The 24,026-nt window shown below is 41.8% G+C and overlaps 1 protein-coding gene across 2 annotated transcripts in view; it reads left to right on the top strand.

Moving 5' to 3' along the window:
* Positions 1 to 24,026, top strand: part of MYO1E (myosin IE) — a 1,655,775-nt gene that overhangs the window by 778,090 nt on the left and 853,659 nt on the right. For both annotated transcript variants that reach the window (XM_044078573.1, XM_044078572.1), the window contains exon 7: positions 15,479 to 15,610. In XM_044078573.1, the coding sequence (XP_043934508.1) occupies positions 15,479 to 15,610 (132 nt within the window). The remainder of the gene's footprint in view (positions 1 to 15,478; positions 15,611 to 24,026) is intronic.

The following is a 24,026-nucleotide window of genomic DNA, read 5'->3' as shown; positions in this document are numbered from 1 at the left end:
CATAGAGGTTTGTGTGGGTTGTGGGGGTTTCACAAGAGCCAAGTGTTCCAGTCAATGTTGAAATCCCCAAGAACAATTGTTTCATGGGGGTAGTTATTGGATAACCAATATAAGAAGTCTTCTAAGGTTTCTGTGTTCCTCCCTGGGGGAATGTAGACACAGACAATGTTTACATTTTTGCTTTTGTTAATTTGTAGTTTTTTTATAAGAATTTCAGCATTATTAAACTGGGGTGGTTGTTGGGTGTCTATGCTGACAGATAGGGTAGACTTGTAAAGTATGGCTACCCCACCACCCTTTCTGGTGGTATGGTCTAGTTGAAACATACTATACCCTGGTGACAGAATCTCATGGTCCTTGGTGGCAGGCTTTAGCCACGTTTCTGTTAGGCATAATATATCTGGGGAATGAACAGGTAAGAGGGCATGCAGGTGCTGAGTTTGGTTATTTATGCTCCTAATGTTTAGATGGCAGGCCAGCAGTGAGTTAGGAGGCCTATTTGTTGGTGCTGTGGTGATAGGGGATATAAAAGGGGGGATTAAGGCCAACAGGTGGGGATGGACCAGGGTTTGGGTGTATGTCACCATCCTTTGTGCAGTTGCAGTGTATCCTGACTATGAGTTTTAAGATTTTGAATAAAGTTTTGTGATAGTGTCTAGTTTTAGAACTAATGTAACTAGGTCTAGTAAGATGGTAGTGTTTAGGGGTTAAGGAGGTAAGCATGATGGGAGTGAGTAAGGGTGCATTATTATCTGTTGTAGATGGGATGGATGTTTGGAATTTAGGGTAGTGGAAACCTGGGTGATCCTGATATTTGTAGGTGGTTAGGAGATATGGGATGAGTAAAAGGGGTAGAAGTAGAGTTAAGACTATTTTGGGTAATAGCATACCTACTGAATGAGACTTGAAACATAGGCAAAAGGAATAGTAGAGTTGGAGGACTGGTGGCATCAGGTAGAGGGTGATGCTGTTGAGTGACAAGTTGTTACTGATTGTTTTAAAAAAGTGGGGTGTGGTCTAGTACCAATAAATGTAGCAGCACCAGGAGCAGGAGGGATTTGGGGGCAGGGTGGGGTGCGAAGCAAGCCCCAGCGAAGCGAGGGCAAGCAGAGCAGGGATGAACCAATGCCTGTACTAAGTTGTAGCAGTTTAACCTGTATGAGGAAAGAGGGGGTGGGGGAAAAGAGAAGGCAGTAAGTGTGGTTAGAGGAATACCTTGGATTGACTCAAGACACCACACCAGAGGTAAGTTGAATGTAAGGGCCTAAAATCTGCACTCCGCACTGTAATGTTAAGATTTTGTATTGCATTTTGGATGATGTGGCCCACCTGGACATTACCTTTTTTTCAGTAGTACACCAACAAACAAGAAACAGTTAAGGAAGTCCTTTACTATCAATTTAAAGAATTAAAGTGAATGACACAGTAGCAACTGACAACAAAAAAAAAATAGTACAGGCCTGTGGAAATTGTATACTTATTGAGCATTTTGTCGCATAACCAAAGTTAAGGTTGTAAGTAAAGAGGCTGAAAACATAACGTATCTTGCAAGCTTTACGATAGTGAAGTAGATACAGCATATGCCAGACTGCAGTATCTGTTGTATTTTGTGGTATAAATGTAATACTAACAGCAGAGTATGAAAATAACGGCAGCAAGAATCGCTTCAAGCTATATGACAATGTTTTGTGTTATGTCTAACTTCTTATAATTATTTAAACTGCAGATGTTTTTGTTTTAGTTTTGAAGATTGTGAAATTATTGCTGTTAAAATGTTCTGAAATTATTTGGAGCTTTTCTTCTCAAGCCTCTGCTGAAAATGGGCTTCTGCTTAGTCGCACTTTCCCGATAATCAAATGTCAATAAATAAATAAATATCCTTCAGAAAAAAACAAGCCAACACAAAACATGTTATTCTAACTATATTATAAGTTTATAAGAATAATATTTAAATTCAGCCCCTATGTTTGCCCCCCCCTCCCCCATTATTTAAGGGTTTATTCAGATTTCTTGTGTTAGGAAGTTGAGAGGTGTAATAGTGGTCTGAGGAACCAGTTTGGCCACAGCAGAGTCTCTCACCTGCATCTAAGGCAAATTACCAGCCTGCTGTGGTAGCAAGCACCTTTACTGAATTATCACTTAAGACATGGGCAAAGAAACATTTGTATAAAAAAAACATGTGAGTAACTTCTTATAATCTTTGAAATATAACAAAGTATTTATTGACAATTACTCAGAAAAGTGTGTTGCCTGAGCAGCACTAAACACTCCAAAATATTGTTTCTTTGTGGTCAGAACCACCACACCTCCCATGCACTGGCATATTGTAATCATTTAACGTTGCTGGTTTCCTGATAGGATGAATTTGCACAGAAATGCCTCCTGCTGCGATAAAACAGTTAAATTTGCCACCAATCTCTCTCATCAGACCCACCATTCTCATAACTTGAAGCAATTAAACTGTCTTGAACTGCACAGCTACCTAATGTACTTACAACTAATTACAGCACACAAACTCATTCATAATCCAGAAAAATGTCCTACACTACAAAACCTATTACTGATCTACTGTCCAGCAAGAGGCCTTCATTCTAGTAACAAATTCTTATCACTTACAAATAAGTCAAATAATGTTGCAGGAAACTCTCTACTCCCAGTATGCTGCTAAACTCTAGAGTAGTATCCCCACACAAATAAAATTCTCTGACAAACTCAGTAGTTTGAAACCACTGCTTAAGCAGCATCTTAACCAGTCCTGGACCTACACATGCTCATCACAAGGTTAAGGTTCACCATACAATACTCTCGAAATACATACTCTCAACTTCTCACTGAAATGGCAAAACAATTTTTATACATAACTGCTGTCTGTACAATCCAGTAAGTTGCATGTGAGTCTTCTGCTTAGTAACTTCCACCTTTGTAATGTATAAATGTAACTACTGATGTTAAGTTGTCAATCTCGCCTTCATTCTTGCTTGATGGGTTCGGAGCCGATCCTCGGCTCCGACTCGGCACTTGCTTTAGCTCGAGAACTCCTTTTACCAGCTCGAGGCAGCCCCATATCCCATGATGCAAGGCAGTAAGTACCCAGATCTCATTTGCCGCTTCGCTTGGGAGGTCTTCTTTTTACCAGCTCCTGGTAAGTTGTTTCACTTTGTGATTTTCAAGCCCCTTTTTAGTCAAAAACTAATTTTTTTTATAGTTTAAATTTAATTTCTATCCCTTCCTGACAGAAATTCCCTGTCTTTGAATTTGTTCTTAGTTATCCCTATCCCATCCCCTGTTAGGGTGTGTGTGTTGGTGTTTTATAGAATACCTTTTTGGTATTTTGTGTAATTTAATTTTATTTTGACTGGTGTGTGTGTGTTTTGTGTGTCGGCACCATGTCAAAGGAGAGGGTTTCAGGTTTTAAGAAGTGTGACTCGTGCTGTCAGAAAATGTCTCTGACAGACGGTCACACTTCTTGCCTGTATTGTCTGGGCCCTCTTCACCTGCAGGACTCCTGTGCTATTTGTCACTCCTTCAGCCAGAGAGTCCTGCAGGAGAGACATAACAAACTGGTTCTTAGGGGCCTTCTTAAGCCGGAGGGCTCTCCGGCTAAGTCGGCTCCACCGAAACCAGCAAGAGTTTCCAAGGCCCAGGCTTCTGTTTCTAAGCCTGCGGCCTCGGCTCCGACTGCATTACAGAGTCGAGATCGGCTGGAGCCGATTCTGGCTTGACTAAGCCTTCGGCACCGATGGCCATCGGTGCCGAACTGTATTGTCCACTTCGATGTCGGCTCCGATCGGCTCCGACACCCATGTGGCACAGGCATCGGTGTCGGCTCTGATCGGCTCCAACACCGTTACTTTGGTGGCTGTATCGGCTCCGGCTGGAGCCGATACATCAGCGCCCTGTCGGCTCCGATCGGCCTCCGACAGGATCCGTAGTGTCGGCTCCGATGGCTCATTCCAGGAAGAGGTCGAGGTCTCCTTCCTTGGAGCCGATACTTTCGGCTCCGGCTTCACCTCTTCTGTCGGAACGGAGCCATCGGAGCCGATCTTCAAGGTCATCCAGGTTGTCTGACCATGACCTAGAGAGAGTGGTCAGCAGATTGCTCAAGTCACAGGTACTGGCCCAAATGCTTCACAGTCCGTCTCGGCAGGGGACTGTTGGTCCACACCCCGTTACAGTTCCTCCTGCAACTCGACCCCGGAGGCTGGAGTTGGAGTCTTCGGCATAGTTACTGCTACGGCTGGAGGACGGATACCCCTTCTGTTCCTTCAGCCTCTACTCTTATCTCCTCTTCCTTAGAGGGATTCGTGGTCGGGCTTCCATGGTCTCCTCCGAGGGGTGAGTGGCATCGGACCCTTGTCCGAACCCGCTCTTCCCCTTGGAGCCTCGGCCTTGGTGAGCTCGGCTCCGACATCTGCCTCGGATGCTTCCCTTTCGGTGGTCCCTGGAGTTCCTAGCTCTTCGGAGCGGGTTCTCTCGGACCTGCCTGGGAGGGGAGCATTCGAGGTGATGAAGAGTGTACTGGCCACTGGTATCAGTCAGCAGTCTCTTCCCGTAGCTCCTCCCTCTATTGTACCTGTTGACATCTCTGCCACTTCTCTTGCTACAGGACCCAGAGATCCTCCGCCTCAGGTTTCCCCATTGGGAATTTCCCCCTCTTCCGAGGACTTGTAAGAGGAAGCATGTAGACTCCCCCGAGTCTGTCACGTCGGATACTGACTTTGATGAGTCAGAGGGATCCCCTAGATCCCCCTCTGAGGATGTCTCCTTTTCAGACATCCTAGAACTTCTGAAACAGAGGGGAAACTGGCCCACCAACAATCCCTCTGAGGATGAGTCAGTATACCTAGAGGCGTTTGGATCTCGGCCCTCCACCTCCTGGGTGTCTCCACCTTTCGACCCCCTTATGCAGGTTATTGCATGAAAGGCGTGGACAGCTCCTGACTCTGTAGAGCCAGTCCCTAGGAGGCCTTCTAAATTTATCACTGCCCCTAGTGACAAACAATTCCTTACCAAGGGTATCCCCGCTGATGCCATGGTGGTGGCTGCGGCCACCAAAAAGGAACTTGCAGATCCTTCCGTGCCCGTCCATCCTCCTAATAAGGACTCTAGGACCATGGATAGGTACGGCAAGCGGATGTTTTCCTCAGCGACCTTTGCTATGCTCGCTGAATTATCTTTGTCACTTCACCAGACTCCAGAGAGATATCCTGAAGGAGCTGGGAGAAGTAGTTCAGGATCCTACAGCTGCAGGGGCTCAAGAAAAGATTGCTTCGCAGCTAGGAACCCTCAATTCCATTGCTAACTCCTCCATGCGGCTAATATCTTATGCTGCGGATGGAGCGAGTAGAGCCGCAGGCACAGGTGTGGCTCTTAGACGCCAAGCCTGGATGCGGCTATGTGATTTTGCGGATCCCTTTAAGGCGTCCTTCACAAATTCTCCCTTTGATGGGTCAGCTTTGTTTGGCCCTCAGGTGAAGGAGACCTTGACCAGGTGTGAGCAGGACGGCAAGACTCTTTCTGCTGTTGGAGTCCGTTTTTCCACCCCTTCTAGGCCTTATCCCAAAGGACAGAAGGGTGGTAAGATGTGGTTCCGTAAATCCCAAGGAGTCACGCCGGATTCACATGGTCAGTTTACCCCTAGAGGCAGAGGGGGTAACAACAACAGACGCCACTCTAGAGGCAGAGGGGGTCCGAAAAACCAGGGAAACAGGGAGCCTCTCTCTGATAAGCCCTTTCAGCATCCCTGAGGTGTTGCCCGGCTGTCCCTCCTTGGAGGCAGTCGGGGGAAGATTATCACTGTACCCAGAAGCCTGGCATTCCCTCACTCAAGACAGATGGGTACAGTCGATCATATCCAAGGGTTACATTATTCCTTTCGAGGAAAGTCCCTTCCCCTCAAGTTCCCTTCCAGACGTACCACCCGGTCTAAGGGACATTGCAGAGTTAGAAATCGCAAAACTACTGCAAAAGAGCCATTCAGCCAGTTACAATAGACCATTCAGAGCCGGAATCTACTCAAGGTTCTTTTGGTCCCCAAAAGACGGGAGACTGGAGACCAATATTGGATCTCAGCAGACTCAACAAGTCTGTCAGGAAGACAAGATTCGAATGGTCACTCTTCAGTCAATTCTGCCCTTCTTACAGAAGGACAACTGGATGTGCTCAATAGATCTTCAGGATGCGTACTATCACATCAAAATTCACAGACGCTCCAGGAGATTTCTCCGCTTTCGGCTGGGGTCCAGTCATTTCCAGTTCAGAGCCCTGCCCTTTGGTCTCACTACAGCCCCAGAGTGTTCACCAAATGCATGGCAGCGGTCACGGCTCACCTGAGACGCCAAGGATTCCAGGTGTTTCCGTATCTCGACGACTGGCTCCTGTCAGCCACCACCAGGCATCAGCTTATACAAGCCAGGGATTACACAATAGACCTTTGTTCTCATTTGGGCATCTCAGTCAACTTCAAAAGTCATCCTTATCGCCCTGCCAGTCTATTACCTTCATAGGCGCAAACTTAAACACTGTTCGGATGTCAGCTACCCTTACAGAACAAAGAGTTTCAGACATTCAGACTCATGTCAGGATCATTCTGGCCAGCAAGAAAGTACAGGCCAGAATGGTTCTAAAAGTATTAGGTCTCATGGCTGCGGCCATTACTCTTCTTCCCTGGCTCGATTCTACATGCGCCTCCTTCAGTGGATGCTGTTCACACAGTGGTCATACCAGCAACTCCCAATGCGTCACCAGATTCTGGTGACACAAACATGCAAAGAACATCTTGCTTGGTGGATCACATCGTCTCAGGTTCACCAAGGCAGATGCTTTGTACCTCCATCCCCGATAGCCACTGTCACCACGGATGCCTCCCTGATCGGGTGGGGGGGTCATTATCAGGGCAGGATGGTTCATGGGACGTGGCAACCGTTCGAGTACCATCTGCACATAAATGTCCTGGAGATGAGAGCAGTGCTTTTAACGTTGCAAGCCCTCAACGACTTTCTTCCCGTAGGGACAATTGCAGTCCACACAGACAACATGTCTGTAGTTTGGTATATCAACAAACAGGGCGGAACCAAGTCCTACCCCTTGTGTCGAGAAGCGCTCAGACTATGGCAATGGGCGATCTCCTCTCTTCGGTTTCTGGTAGCAACACATATCCCTGGGAAAACCAACATTATAGCGGACAGATTGAGCAGAGCTATTCTCATGCCTCACGAGTGGTCTCTCAAGCAATCCATAGCGGAAGAGATTTTTCTGGAATGGGGTCGTCCATGTTGCGATCTTTTTGCTACTCCCCAAAACAGCAAATGTCCAGACTTCTTCAGCCTCTTCCCTCTATCAGGCCATCCCCCCAGAGACGCTCTGACCCAGGATTGGCCCCAGGGACTTCTTTATGCCTTCCCCTCATTTCCTCTGATCCCTCAGGTGATCCAGAAAGCTACCGTTTTGAGAGCCAAATTGATTCTCATTGCCCCTTACTGGCCTCGACAAGTTTGGTTCCCGTTCCTCCATCATCACCTTTTGGTGCAGCCGTGGCATCTGGACCCAGTGCCAGATCTACTGATTCACCAATCCGGTCAGCTGCACCGGTCAATCCCTTCTCTCAACCTCACAGCATGGTTGCTCCACTTCCTTCCTTAGCCAGGCTTCCTTTGATCTCTAACCCAGTTAGAGATATCATAGTAGCTTCACTAAAATCCTCTACCAGGAGGATTTACACAAGCAAATGGAAACGTTTCTCTTATTGGGCTAAGGCCCAAAATATTGATCCTTTTACTGCCCCTGTTCAGGCAGTTCTGGACTTCTTAGCAGAGATTTTTCATGCAGGCTCCTCTTCTTCCACAGTCAGAGTTCAGTTGGCTGCTATTTCTAATTTTCATGTTGGGATAGCAGATCATAATATTATGTCCCATAGGCTCTGCAGGGCCTTCTTGAAAGGAATTTTCCTACTAAAGCCTCCAATCAGGAATCCTCCTCCTCAGTGGGATCTAAATTTAGTGCTGACATCCTTGATTCTTCCCCTTCGAGCCAGCTGTTTCTTGTTCCCTGAAATATCTTTCTTGGAAAACTTTATTCCTAGTGGCTATTACATCTGCCAGGAGGGTGTCTGAACTTCATGCTCTTTCGGTTCGACCCTATTTGATTTTTCACAAAGACAGAGTATCTTTGAGAACTAATCCATCCTTTTTACCTAAGGTCGCTTCAAAAACAATCTGAATCAATCCATTGATCTTCCTGTATTTTTCCTAACTATTCAGATAGAGCTGAACAAAAGCTACATTATCTTGACGCCCACCGTCAGCTTAGATATTATTTGGACAGAACAAAAAATTAGGAAATCTGATCAACTTTTGTTTCCTATGCGGATAATAAAAAGGCCTTCCTGTTTCTAAAGTGACTTTGTCCAGATGGCTTTCTTCGGTCATCACTGAAATTTATACGATCAGGGGAAAACAGCTGTGCTCAAAACCTAAAGCACATTCAACTAGGAGTTTAGCTACTTCTACAGCTTTTCAAGCTAGACTGCCTTTGGACACTATTTGTGCAGCGGCCACTTGGGCCACTCCTCACACTTTTGTTTCCCATTACAAATTGGACTTGGCCTCCAGGGACAGAGCCAGTTTTGGCTCTACAGTCCTCAAGAGTTTGTTCCATTGAGCCACCCAGGATAGAGGTGCTAGGACGGTCCCATCAAGCAAGAATGAAGGCCAGATTGACAACTTAACATTAAGAAGTTATGTACCTACCATAACGTTCCATGTTAGTTGTCTTCTCTCGCCTTCTTTCTTGCGACCCTCCCTCCTTCCCCCTGGCCTGGACAGACCTTGTATAAGAAACTATTATGCTAAAGACCATTCAAACCTGGTCCTTTTTTCCATCTGTAAGTTTCTTCTTCCTTTGGGAAGTATTTTATGCTTGGTGTTATTGCCCTTTGTCAACAAACGAGATCTGGGTACTTACTGCCTTGCATCATGGGATATGGGGCTGCCTCGAGCTGGTAAAAGGAGTTCTCGAACTAAAGCAAGTGCCGAGTCGGAGCCGAGGATCAGCTCCGAACCCATCAAGCAAGAAAGAAGGCGAGAGAAGACAACTAACATGGAACGTTATGGTAGGTACATAACTTCTTATTTGTGTATAAATGTAAATATAAATGTAACTACTCTCTGTTTAACTAGAACTTGGTATAATGCAATGTAATCAAATGTAGCTTTTTTCCTTGATCCTGCACTGAAAATGGATATTACCTAGTTGGACTTTCCTAGTAAACAAAGACAAATAAATAAAATACATTTCTTGAGTAATATTTGCATTGCCAGCTTTTCTTTTAACTGAATAAAAAGTAATATTGCAATAAAATGAATAATTATTTCCCCAAATAACTCTGAATACCTCTCAAACATAGTGCAAAAAATCTGGTTAAAGCCTAAAATAATGGTGGGACAAAGGGCCAGAAGTACACACAGATTTTAAATATTGCTGTTATAAACTTAAAAAGTTGCTAGAATAACATGATTTGTGTTAGTATGCATTTTCCAAAGGAAATGAAGTCTGAAACTCAATGCATATCATCATTTAGGGATTTCAATCCTCAATGATTTGCCAGAAAACCACAAATTTTATGAGAAGAACAGATCAAAAAATATGAGGCAAAAATCTGGACATTCTGCAAAAATCTGTACAGTTGAGAGGTATGCATGCTTTAAAATTAAAAAAAATATATTCTCTGGAGCAACCTCCCTTATGTAGGAGTCTGATTGTGAACCATCTACACACTCATGTATGCCCACACATATTTACACATACTCGCATACAGACACTTGCTCACACAGTCATATGCATGCAATCACATACTAATGCACACTCACATACACGCACACTCACATACACGCACTCACGCACCCTAGTATACTCCCACTCACACACACTTGCATATACAGTGGATATAAAAAGTGCACACACTCCTGTTAAAATGCCAGGGTTTTGTGATAAAATGAAACCACAATAAATAATTTCAAAACTTTTCCCACCTTTAATATGACCTATAACCTGTACAATTCAACTGAAAAGCAAACAAATCTGTAGGGGAAAAAATATAAAAAAATTAAAAAACATACACTACGGCAGTTGCATAAGTGTGTACACCTTTAAACTAACACTTTGTTGAAGTACCTTTTGATTTAATTACAACATTTAGTCTTCTTCGGTACACACCTGCCATCAGTTAAAGAGAGTCTGATTAACCCCAAATGAAGTTCAGCTGTTCTAGTAGGATTTTCCTGACATTTACTCAGTTACCTGCTACAGAAAATGCCATGGTTCGCAGAGAACTTGCAAAGCATCATAGGGATCTCATTGTTGAAAGGTATCAGTCAGAAGAAGGGTACAAAAAAATTTCTACAGCATTGCATATACCATGGAACACAGTGAAGACAGTCATCAAAAATGGAGAAAATATGGGACAACAGTGACTTTGTAAAGAACTGGACATCCCTCCAAAATTGCTGAAAAGACAAGATGAAAACTGGTCAGGGAGGCTGCCAAGACACCTACAGCAACACTGAAGGAGCTGCAGGAATTTCTGGCAAGTACTGGTTGTGTAGTACATTTGACAACAATCTGCAGTATGCTTCATATGTCTGGACTGTGCGGTAGGGTTGCAAGACGGAAGCCTTATCTTACACAGAAAAACATCCAGGCCTGGCTAAAATTTGCAAAACAATACATCAAGCCTCCCAAAAACATATGGGAAAATGTGTTATGGTCTGATGACACCAAGGTTGAACTTTTTGGCCACAATTCCAAAAGGTACATTTGGCACAAAAACAACACTTCGCATCACCAAAAGAACACCATCCCCACAGTGAAGCATTGTGGTGGCAGTATCATGCTTTGGTGTTGCTTTTCTTCAGCTGGAACTGGGGCTTTAGTCAACATGGAAGGAATTATGAACAGTTCCAAATACCAGTCACTTTTGGATCCAAACCTTCAGGAGTCTGCTAGAAAGCTGAAGACGAAGAGGAATTTCTCCTTTCAACATGACATTGACCCCAAGCACACATCCAAATCAACAAAAGAATGGCTTTACCAGCAGAAAAATAAAGGTTTGGGATTGCCCAGCCAGAGCCCAGACCTCAGTCCAATAGAAAATCTGTGGGGTGACCTGAAGAGGGCTGTGCACAAGAGATGCCCTCACTTTTGCAAGGAAGAGTGGGCCAATATTGCCAAGTCAAGATGTGCCATGCTGATAGACTCCTACCCAGGAAGACTGAATGATTAATTAAATCAAAAGGTGCTTCAACAAAGTATTAGTTTAAGCATGTGCACACACAACAAATTATTAGTTTAAGGGTGTGCACACTTATGCAGCCAGCGTATTGTACGTTTTTTACTTTTTATATTTTTCCTCTAACAGATTTGTTTGTTTTTCAATTGAAGTGTACAGGTTATAGGTCACATTAAAGGTGGGAAAAGTTTTGAAATGATTTATTGTGGTTTCATTTTTTTATATTACAAAACCCTGGCATTTTAACAGAGGTGTGTACACTTTTTACATCTACTGTACATATGCACTCCTGCACACCTGCATAGACACATGCACTCATGTACAGTTACATACACACATTTGTAAACATTGGCATACATGCACTCACAGACACTTACTGATAATCTGACACACACACACACACACACACACACACACACACACACACACGCACACACACACGCACATGGGAAAATGTATACTTTCTCTGTTTCTGATGTCCCTTTACTCTTTTCTCATACACAGTTTTTTTTTATTTAAAAACATTCTGAGCCAGGAGCTGGGGAAACAGATCATAACTTGATTTAAAGTGTGTGTGTGTGTGTGTGTGTGTGGGGGGGGGGGGGGTGCTGGCCTCCCCACCCTATGGTTCTGGCATTCTTCTCCTCAGACATTAAAAAACTGACTGGGAAGAAGCCATTTGTGCATGATACAAATCAGACAAAAAAAAACATATTTCATTATTAAAATATAAGTTATACATTACTCAGCCTGATATGCCTGGTGATAAACAGGCAATTAGGCACTGCCTCATGACACTGATATCTCTCAAGACCCTGCACACTGATGATGATGTAGGACATGTTGGCAATGTGTGATGATGTCAGCAGGATTGAAAATTTGTAAATAAAAAAAAATCGGGATTTGAAGTGGCCATTCATGAATTCGTGTCACCCCATTATTTTGCCCTCAAAACTGGGAAATACCGAGGAATTTGGTACGGTCGAGAGGTATGAAGACGCGGTGTGTTTACAATCTATTGTAATCTCCATGAAAAGTTTGAAGTCTTCTGTTTCCAATTACACTGCTTTCTGGCAGAAAACATTCCACTTATGCTGTGCTGATGATGCCATAAAAAGGCTGAAACATCCATGTCCACAGCTGGTAGGGTTTGGCTTTATTGGCCTGAATGGTAAAGATTGTCATTGTATGAACAAATGTAAAAAAGTAATAGATTATGTTGCATAGCTGACAGCTCTTTTGTTGTAACTGTCATACCTAATTCTAAGATCCAACACCTCCGAAAAGTCTGTTGTGCCTGTTTCTTCTTCTTTTCTGCCTTTGTTACAGTGATACAGTATATTTTTTGAAGTCCTAGCTTTTGACATTTATTAAGAAATCAAAATACAAAATCCCAATGGTGCACCAAAAACTGTGAATAATCTGGCAAAGCTGCAATGATACAATCCTTTATTTAAAATACGATGAACAATGGTAAGCGCTTACACGTCATGTAGACGCTTCTTCAGAATTACGATTGGGTCACTGATCCTAACCTTTTAATTATGTGTTCTTGACATGGATACTTAAATTCACTTCTTGAGCTTTGATCTCAAGGTGAAATCGTTGGTACCCATGTATTGAACACATAATGAGCCAGTTATGATCAGAGTACGGATAATAATCCTCTGTATACTACAGTATAATGCATCTGCAGAGACTATATTGCATGTAATTTGTAATAACAGATAAGGGCATAAATGTAGTTCAGTGATGCAATGGTTTTCTCTATGCCAGGCTGCAACTTTAAGAATGTTAGTCTCTCCTTTAAGAGCAGGACATTAGAGAGCCCAGTGCCAGAAGTATGCCAGCTGACTAGTGTTTTTAAAAGCACCACTAGTTTAAATTTTCTTTTAAGTAATGGCAGGTTTCAGTTTATTTACTGATTATTTGGTTATATACTTGTTAAACTTGCATCTATTTTAAGTTACCCAGTTCATTGCTCCTCAATACTTGCATCTATTTTAAGTTACCCAGTTCATTGCTCCTCGATACATATTTTTATAGTGCTTATTGCAGTCCTCTCTCCATATTCATGTAGTATAAAATGCATACTGAAGGTTGTATAATGTAATGTTGTGGTATGAAAAGTATCTATAATGTGTATACCTGTGGAATCAGAATCCAGTAGACATAACGGTCATTTTTGTCATGGAAGTGCCAGGATCACAGTGTAGTTAAGTGACTTGCTCAGAGTAACATAGCTGTCAAATCTATACTGAGAGACACAGAGCAAGGACAGCAGAAAGATACTTACTGCAGTGCATAGCCTTACTTTTCTACACTAAATTACCAGGCAGATGAGTTCAGATAACAAGACCAAAGATAAGCCAAATGTAGAAAGAATAAAAAATGCAATTTTTTTTTATAAATGTATTCCCAAGCTGATGTAATAGCAGAGCCCTACTGGTCCTTATTTGCCGTGTGTGTGTGTGAATTCAGCATGGGGTTGGAGTGTCACATCAACAGTGACCATAACCTAGAGCCCATGTTCTCATTACTGGGTTGGTATTCCTGCAATAGTTGTTCATCTGTACCACACACACACAATGCTCACTTACACGTATGGCCAGTTTAGTGTGTCCAATCCATGTAGTGCGTGTCTTTGGAGTATGAGACGAAAACAAAACACTCAAAGAAAATTAATGTGGACATAGAGAGAACATGCAGGCTATGCAAAGATAGGACACCAGCTCAGAACTGAACCCCAGAACCACTTGCTGTGCAAAGGCAATGTTACCTGCTGCTCAGTATGTTAAATGAAAGGATAATTATTAATGTTTACTAATGAATGAAAGTCTACCAGTTCACCAGACCTGTCTAAACCCCCCGTATTAAAAGATAATGTGCAACACTGATTCCCAGATCATACCGCTCAGCTCTACAAATTTTCGCAGAATGTCCAGATTTTTCTCTCATAATCCTCATAAAATTTGTGTTTTTCTGGCAAATCATTGACTATCAAAGTCACTAAATAATAAATAATGGCAGATGTTGGAGTTTTAGACTTTATATCATTCAGAAAGAAACATAATTAAGCAAAACCTATTTTTCTAGCAACTTCCTAAATTTACAAGAACAATATTTAAAATTTGTCCCTATTTTTGGGCCTTTGTCCTCTATTATTTCTGTCTTTTTCCAGATTTCTTGCACTGTGAAGTTGAGCGGTATGGCCCAGATGTGCTGGATAATAGCCATGAATCCATCCTTTGACTTCCCCACCCTTTCCCTGGATCTTTTTTTTTTCCAACAATTCAGTAAAGCATGAACCTTTTCATGGTCTGTGCTTTACTGACTGATTTTTGTACCAGAAGCACATTTAGAATAACATTTAATGAACATGACATGGTGTGCTAGCATCCGCGGTAGTGGTGCTGCAGTAGCGTTGTCGCCTCACAGCAAGACGTTGTCGTGTTAGATTCTCAGCTAGAGCATCTTCTGTGTGGAGGCATGTGTGAATGGTCGTGCCTTCGTTGAAGGTTGTGCGTCAGGGCTGGTTACTCGGCACGTAAAAATCCACTACCAAACATTAGCAGACCGGAGTTCCGCTGTGGCGACCCCTAACCGGATAAGCCAAAAGACACAACAACAACAACATGGTGTGCTAGCATGTTAATAGTGTAAAACATCTGTTATCAAAAGAATGGTGATTTTATAATAGAAGGGAGCTGTACATCACAAACGTTTCACAATTGGTATTTCAGACATATTTAGCTGTAATGTTAGAACAGGAAGCAAGTGTTTATTTTAGACTGAAGTGTGTCAAAAATCTGATAAAAGCTATTTTATGCACAAACAATTTGTAGAAACATGAGAGTTTTGTTTCAACATTTGCTTCTATGTGCACCCTGAGCTGAGACCACAGGTAGTAGGCAAGACAAATTCTGTATGTTTGCCATCTGAAATGAAAACAAAATAGTTGATTTAAACCATAAACCTGTTACAAGCAGTACTCCTAACTTCTTAAAGTAACAAAACATTTCACTCTCTCTCTTTTATTTAATAAAAAGTCTTTACAGTGTATTATTGTATAAATAGTGTTATACAGGCAGTGGCAAAGACAATTTGACTCTTGGCTGCTGTCTTTCTGTCTATTATGTTGGTGTTGGTTCATGTAGGCATAAGAATAAAAAGATATATTAATCTCATTTTCAGGGCAAATACTTTGAAATTCAATTTAGCCCAGGAGGGGAACCAGATGGAGGAAAGATTTCCAATTTCCTGTTAGAGAAATCAAGAGTAGTGATGAGAAATCCCGACGAGCGTAGTTTTCACATCTTCTATCAGGTAAGGAAAATAAAGACTTTGTTGGCAAATGCTTCTTTGCTCTGGCATTTGAAACATTGTCTTATAAACTTCAGTGCTCTTCACAAGATGGTTTGTATCATTTTCATCTTGGCCATTTTTAATATATTCCAAACAACTCCAGAAAGGTGCTAGCAATCAAAACGTTTCATGAAGAATGTTCATATAAAGTAAACAGTATGCATTTGTTAAACACCTGCACTTAGTAAGCAACTTTATTAAGATGAAAAGGCATCATGGCTGGAATTCTAAAAGGATTACCACAAACAGTAAATCTTACCACCAGCAACTTCCATCTTGCAGTAATCCTTTCCAATTCAGAGAGAGCCCTACCACTATGATTTCCCAGTAGTGGCAGCATCAGTATGGAGGGGTAGTCCATTGTAGATGGTAATTAGGCATTCCAGGGTGGGCAGCTAATGCTAATTAGATATGTGAACTCCATTAGAAATGCCTATGGCTACTGATTAGCACTGTCACCAGAAAATGTTATCACCATCAAAAGACGTCACCTAACTGATTTCAAGTCTGGATGGAGGTAAGTTCAGTGAAGTTGAGGGGAGATGTGGAGGTAAGAGGTGTTCATGTATGTATGTGAGTGGGGCGGGTGTGTGCATGAAAGAAATCAGACGAATATGTGTACGTATTATATCTGCCTGAGTAGTTGCAGTAGGGCATTAGATAGGAGACAGAGGTACTGTGTGTGTGTGTGTGTGTGTGTGTGTGTGTGTGTGTGTGTGTGTGTGTGTAACAGTGCATGTCAGTGAATGCATCTGAGTGTGTGGGGAGGTTGCTTCATGCTGAATGGATTTTTGTGTGTGTAGGGTCTTGTGCCCAAATGATACATGTGATGCCAGTGTAATTGCTATTGCCTTCACAGGTCTGACAGCACTAATGGTTAAAAAAAAAGAAATTAATTGACATGTTAATGAAATGATAATGAGGTCTTTCTCATTACAGCCAAAGCTGTCCCTGAAATACATTTTCCCCAGATTGAGTAAATTGACCTGTTTGTGGTAGGCAGTTTATGCGACTGCTACTGATTTTTATGAATCCCAGAACATATTTCTGCACTCATTAAATGTGAACCAGTCATTTTAAAAACATTCGTGACCTGTGTCTGACCTGTAGGGCCATGTCAAACCCTGAACTAATGGACATGCTTCACCTCAAAAAAACGAGATCCCTCAGAACCACTCATTCTAACGACTTGATCAGGACATGCTGGAGGGATAGATTCCTGTCCCAGAGACTCCCCTCACTTTGGAATAGAATCCCTATCCATATTCGACAGAGCTCCTCTTTGACCCTCTTCAAGAGAAATCTTGATGAGTGGATGGGTAATTGTAAGTTCTACCCTGGGATCACTTCAGGAGCCCTGTTGACAGAGGCCCAGGTTACTAATCTAATGGGGAGGCAAAAGCCATCACTCTGTGGCTAGGCATATAAATGCCCATGGGCAGATAGCCTAGTACTTACCTAAGAACCTATGAACCTATGAAGACATACATCTGGAGCATTTCTGCCTGGGTCTCCACTGAAAATTGGTTTCGTTCCAAGTCAGACTTTCCTGGTAAACAAATGTTAAATAAATACATAAAATATGTGTGATGTTCAGTAGGGGCGCCATTTAAAATTTGTTAATGACTAGTATTTCATAATTATATTCTGCTATTTGTACTCCTGTACCTCTTTTATTTAGATCATTGTTAGACTTAATAATGCAAAAATAGACTGAGAGAATCAAACCCCCGACATCAGGAAGTAGTTCATTCACACCTCATAGTCATCCAGACATCAGGAAGTAGTTCATTCACACCTCATAGTCATCCAGACATCAGGAAGTAGTTCATTCACACCTCATAGTCATCCAGACATCAGGAAGTAGTTCATTCACACCTCATAGTCATCCAGACATCAGGAAGTAGTTCATTCACACCTCATAGTCATCCAGACATCAGGAAGTAGTTCATTCACACCTCATAGTCATCCAGACATCAGGAAGTAGTTCATTCACACCTCATAGTCATCCAGACATCAGGAAGTAGTTCATTCATACCTTATAGTCATCAGACATCAGGAAGTAGTTCATTCACACCTCATAGTCATCCAGACATCAGGAAGTAGTTCATTCACACCTCATAGTCATCCAGACATCAGGAAGTAGTTCATTCACACCTCATAGTCATCCAGACATCAGGAAGTAGTTCATTCACACCTCATAGTCATATTTCTCTGCACTAACTTGCCAGGCTGATTTTCAGTTATTTAAGTAATCTGGCTTTAAATCTTTATCTTGTACCTGCAGAATATAATACTTCTTTTTCTCCAACAATTCTTATACTTCACAGCTTTGAGTGTTACTGTTTTGCAGAGAACAGGAAAGTAAATATTTTCTGTAGTACTGCAATCCATCAACATCAAGATATCAGACTTAAACCAGCTTTATAGCTTGCAAGAAAGCCCCACAAGACATGCTTAGGTAAAATAACAATGCAGTTCTTTTTGGACACGCAGAGAAACTCAACCTTCTATCTTTTGACCTAGCTGCTTTTATCACTCTCAGTTTATTTAGATGGCAGATGAGTATGTAAAGTCAAAAAATGTTAGAACAAAAAATCTCTAGAGCTTAACTTGTTACTGAATTTTCTTCAGAAATTGATTAATTTATATGTTTTTGTGTTAAAATGTAAAACAAAGTTGTACTACAACAGAACAGGCATGTCATTTTTGCTCTTATTCATCTGCGTAACAGTTTAAGCCTGTTTACAGTTGTTTTTTGTATTTGTTATCCAGGTCAGCCCACCATATGTTTATACGTACTTACTAGACTATTGATCTGTGAGGATCTTTAGAAACTTAGCCATACATTTCTATGATGTTTTCAGCCCTTTTATTTTAATTGAAAGAATGAATTCTAATTAGTGACTGTTGCAATCTCTTTATATTTTTAACAAAACAGTTTCACTTCCTGCAACAAGTGGCAGATTATAAAAGGGCAACAAAGCCATAGATGAGGGTAAAGTAGTTCACACAGCCTATCTTGACCTTGCCAAGGCTTTCGACACCATCCCCCATTCTGGAATTATAGCTAAACTCAATAAACTAGGCATAAATCCCTACGTCACAAGATGGGTTGCCAACTGGCTCCCTGACAGAACCCACACTGTAAAAGTTGCAGACTCCAAATCTGACCTCAAACCAGTGACAAGTGGAGTACCACAGGGTTCCGTCCTGGGACCGCTCCTGTTTGGTATCTACTTCTCTGAAGTACAGGCTAACACAGAAGGCCTCTGGCTAACGAAGTTCGCAGATGACTGCAAACTAGGAGCCATAGTCAAGTCCCCAAATGATGTGAACATCCTACAGAAGGGCCTCTATGAGACAGATGCCTGGTGTTAGAGCCATGGCCTCAAGCTCAATGCCAAAAAGTGCAGTGTCATCCCCTTTGGTAAAAACTCTGTACCCATGAACTACCACATAGGCAGCAATCTACTTAACACCGAATGCATGATAAGAGACCTTGGGACCCAGGTGGACAGTAGTCTCTCCTTTGATAGTCACATCGCCACAGTAGTCAGGAAGTCCTTCTACGTGGCACACCTCATCATAAAAGGGTTCTCGTCCAGGAAAAAAGAGGTCATCGTTACCATCTACTCATCATTCATTAGACCCATTATAGAGTATTGGAATGTACCTCACAAGACATCTGCAGCAGCTGGAGAGGCCACAGAAGTACCTCACAAAGAGGATTACTGGACTCAAACAAATGCCCTACACTGACCGCCTCAAAAAACTCCAGCTTTACTCCGTAGCATATCGCCTACTCAGAGGTGATCTCTGCCTAACATATAAAGCTATGTCAAACCCAGAGCTGTTGGACATGCTACACCTAAAGAAATTCTAATCCCTCCGAGCTACACGCTCTAGGGACCTAAACCTTGTCACCACAATAAACAGGACATGCTGGAGGGATAGATTCCTATCCTAGAGACTTCCCATACTCTGGAACAGGCTACCCATCTATGTCAAGCAAAGTTCATTAGCACTCTTCAAGAAAAATCTTGATGAGTGGATGGGAAATAGGAAATACACACCGGGGATCACTTCTTTGTCTCTGCTCGTCAGTGGCACAGGAAAATAACTTTCTTGGGTGGCGTAAGCCAGGGAACCTTGTTGGCTAGGCTTGCATAGGCCCTTGGGCAGATAGCCTAGTACCTACCTATGAACCTATGAATCAGGCTGCTGTCCATCACCCATAGCCAGGCAACAAAATTAAACTCATTTATGGAATAAAAATTGTAAGAAAAAACTCTCTTCCTTTTTATCTCCTTGTGTCTCTCCTTGGTACCCAGTACGAGAAATAGCAGGTTCCACCCCCACCAACCAATACCTGTTCTGTAACATCAGGTTTCACCCCCCCCCCCCATTACAGAATGAGCTTATGGATAATTCAAAAAGAAAAAAGAAATCTATTCATTGTGTGTGTGTGTGTGTGTGTGTGTGTGTGTGTGTGTGTGTGTGTGTGTGTGTGTGTGTGTGTGTGTTAGTTATATCCTGGACCCTTAAAACCTGTGGACCTGGATTGCAGTTTATAGTATGTGGACCCAGATGTTACTTTGAGCTGGATTGTTCAATGTCATTATGGTACAAGTCTTAGTGTCAGAAAATGGAATACTCTTTTTTTTAAGTGATTTGCTCAGTCATGTAGTAAGCAAATAGAGGTAGAAAGACTAAAGCCCTACACCCTTGACTACAGGAAGCAGCTCATTAACAGTTTAAATTCTTAGTCCTATGCACTAAGTGACAGACCTCTAGTAATTTCTTCATTTCATTCTAAATCACTGAGGATTAGAGTCCAACAGTAATACCAGTCATCAGAGTTTTATTGTTCTTGTTGTTAAAAATACATATTGATGCAGAACATGAAGCTATGTTAACTTTTAACCAAATTAGAGTTGTCTAGTACTTTGGGCTTTTAATTAATGACAAACTTTTCCCTGTAGTCAAAAGTACAGGGTTAGAATCCTTCCAACTACATTTCCCTACTGTGTGACACTGTGCAAGTCATTTAACAAGACAGTACTCATGGGTCACCCCTGAGCAGGGGCACTTTACCTAGTGAGTTTACATGGTTAATAAACAGGTAAAATAAAATATTTTAAATTTGTCCTTTTGGAGATTTTATCCTTCCATTATTTTGGTTATGTCCAGAATTCTTTAACAAAGAAACTGAGAGATATTTTGGTCTGTTGCCTGTAGAATTTATGGTTTTCTGACAAACTGCTGTGGATTCCTTTCACTACACATTGACAGGTATGCGAGTTCCAGATTCTGCATACTTCAGAAATGCTAATGCAAACCTTGTTATTCTAGTAACTTGCTAGGTATACAAGATAAATATTCAAAATCTGTTCCTGATTTTGGGTCTTCATTTCTCATTCTTGAGGTAGAAAGCTGAGATGTTAGACAAGCATTGCAGTGGATTACACTGTGTGGGTGTAGAAGCAGTGAGCTGAGATACAAGTCTGAACTGTTTATATTCACTTGATCTCAAGCAGATATTCGAGGTGTACAGTCATATACCATAAAAAATAATAATTCTAAGCTTGTTTCCTGCCTTTCCTGTAACTAGTCTACTCCAGTTAGAGATTTGCTGTATCCAAGGCTGTTTGTAAGCTTCTGAGTCCCCCAAGCATTTCTGTGTTGGAAGGAAGCCTTCTAGCTTATTAGTGGGAGTGGTAAGCAATAGGTAGCCTATCTACCACATGAGTGGTTTCTGGCCCAGAAATTGTAGTTTATTGACTGTTTGGGCAGTTTTTCCATCTCTTTCAACTTTCTTGTCTAAAAGCCCGCATTTGCGCTTGTTTTCCGCCTTTCCTGTAGCTAGTCTAGTCCAGTTACAGTTTTGCTGTATCTACAACTGTTTGTAAGCTTCTGAGCCCTCAAGCTTTTCTGCGTTGAGGGAAGCCTTCTAACTTTTCAGTGGGAGTGGTAAACACTAGGTAGCCTATCTACCACAGGAGTGGTTTCTGGCCTAGAAATTGTAGCTTATTGGCCGTTTGGGAAGTTTTTTCCATCTCGGCCTAGGGACAATGTGAATAGGGTTACGAATTATTCTAATAACACTTGTAATGGTCGTAATGAGACTGATACATCTTTAAATATTGTACGAGCAGCAACATCTACAGTTGTGATGTCACCACGCACAATGCAGCACGTGGATTCTACACCATCTAAGGTTACTATTTCTTTGGGTGATGCAGAACGAGATATAGGGGAAGGCCCCTCTGGACATATTAACAGTACATCTACTAAAGTGACGGCCAATAAGATGACCAACAAGTTAGTCTGTGCGGCAGAGGACAGCATATTAAAAACATCCAGAGATCAACAGGTCAATAATTTGTCGGTTTCTTTTCCTTTACCGATTCGACAGATGGACAAAGCCAACTGGTCACCGCAGGGGTGTACCAGGAAGCCCAAAACATCAGAGGACAGGTACGAGTTCCAAAGAAAAGTACTCAAACCAACATTGAGTGCTTAGTAGTGAATATATCTAGTTATATTTTAACTGGAAGTGAAAGGTCTTTGCTTAATCTCGGCCTTTCATTCATACCGTCTAGATCAGTTGACATTACTGATGTTTTATTAGATATTAAAATGTTCATTAGGAAAGTGAATTTTAAAATGTTATTTGGTGATAGTGATGTGGAAGCTAGAAAGATTTTCACGAAACCTTCTACCATTATACCTCAAAGTCATCCCTTGCTTGAGACCTTTGAGAAGGCATGTGAGCGTGATTTGTTTGAGCTGTATCAATCTAACAGTAAACCTGATTTCTATAATTTGACGTATGATGAATTTGTGTGTATAAAGAAATTGCAAGATAACAATGATATAGTGATTACACAGGCTGACAAAGGAGGTGCTATTGTAGTGTTAGACTATGATATGTATTTTAATACTATGATGACCATGCTAGATGATGCTGAAACTTATTTAATACTGAATAGTATGTCATTAGACAGATTGATTAAAAGTATGCACTCTGAACTATATGATTTATTTCTATGTAATACTATTGTTTTATTTATTTTATTTTATTTTATTTTACATTTGTTGACCGGGCTAGTCTGGCTGGATACATGTCCATTTTCAGCAGAGGCCCGAGGAGAAAAGCTCCACTAAATACTAAGTACATTACAAAAAAATCACAAGTGTTTAGAAGTAAAAAATTAGAAAATCATAACAACACACAGAATGCAAGATAGTTTCAAAGAGAGGCACATCATTGATGGTGAATTATATAAGTACCTTTTGGTTGAGCAACCTGTGGTCCCCACTTTTAGGGGACTCCCCAAGATACACAAAACTCTTACAAATCCACCTATGAGACCTATTGTCTCAGGTGGTGGTTGGCTCACGGAACCTGCATCCATCTTTATTGAAAAGCACCTTAGACCAGTAGTTGATAATACTACATTCATATTAAAAGACACTCAGGAGTTTCTAGAAAGTTATGGTGAATATCTATCCTCTAGTGACGGCGTACAAAATGAGTTTTTAGTCACCTTAGATGTTGTATCTCTATTTACAACAATTCCTAAAGACACAGGGATGGAGTTTGTGAGACTTTATTTAATTGAGAAAGGGGTACCTAGGACTTAATTATTAGGATTTGAGTGCTATTAGATCTAGTACTGAACAATAATGTGTTCCTATATAACAACACATATTACCTACAGAAAAAAGGGGTTGCCATGGGCACCCCTTGTGAAAATTCATACGCTAACCTTGTGTTCATAGGTTCATACTAGGCTATCTGCCCTAGGGCATTTATAAGCCTAGCCAGAATGTGTTTGGCTTTCGCCACCCATTTTAAATTTATTTTGCTATGCCCTTTTTCGAGGTTAGTATTACTGTGCCTCTGTCTAACAGTGACACAGAAGTGATACCCGGGGTAAACCTATGATCTCCCATCCACTCATCAAGATTCCTCTTGAAGAGAGTCAATGAGGGACTCTGCCTAACCTGGACTGGGATTTTATTCCAGAGTGAAGGGAGCCTCTGGGTTATGAATCTGTCCCTCCAGCAAGTCCTATTTATTTCAGTGCTGAGGTTCAAGTCTCTCGAGTGTGTAGCTCGATGGGATTTGGATTTTCTGAGGTGTAGCATGTCCATTAATTCCGGGTTGGACATGGCTTTATACGTCAGGCACAGATCGCCTCTGAACAGGTGGTATGCCACTGAGTAGAGCTGGAGTTTCTTTAACCGGGCAGCATATGGCATCTGTTTGAGCCCTTTGATCCTCTTGGTGAGGTACTTTTGGGGTCTTTCCAGTTGCTGCAGGTGTCTGGTAAGGTACATCCCAAAAGGGGCATTGTACTCAATTATG

The sequence above is a fragment of the Protopterus annectens genome, chromosome 7.part1 (assembly GCF_019279795.1).
Source record: "Protopterus annectens isolate FY-2018-M chromosome 7.part1, PAN1.0, whole genome shotgun sequence".
Taxonomy (NCBI): domain Eukaryota; kingdom Metazoa; phylum Chordata; order Ceratodontiformes; family Protopteridae; genus Protopterus; species Protopterus annectens.
The sequence above is the reverse complement of the archived record's forward strand: the minus strand, read 5'-3'. Positions and strand labels throughout refer to the sequence as shown.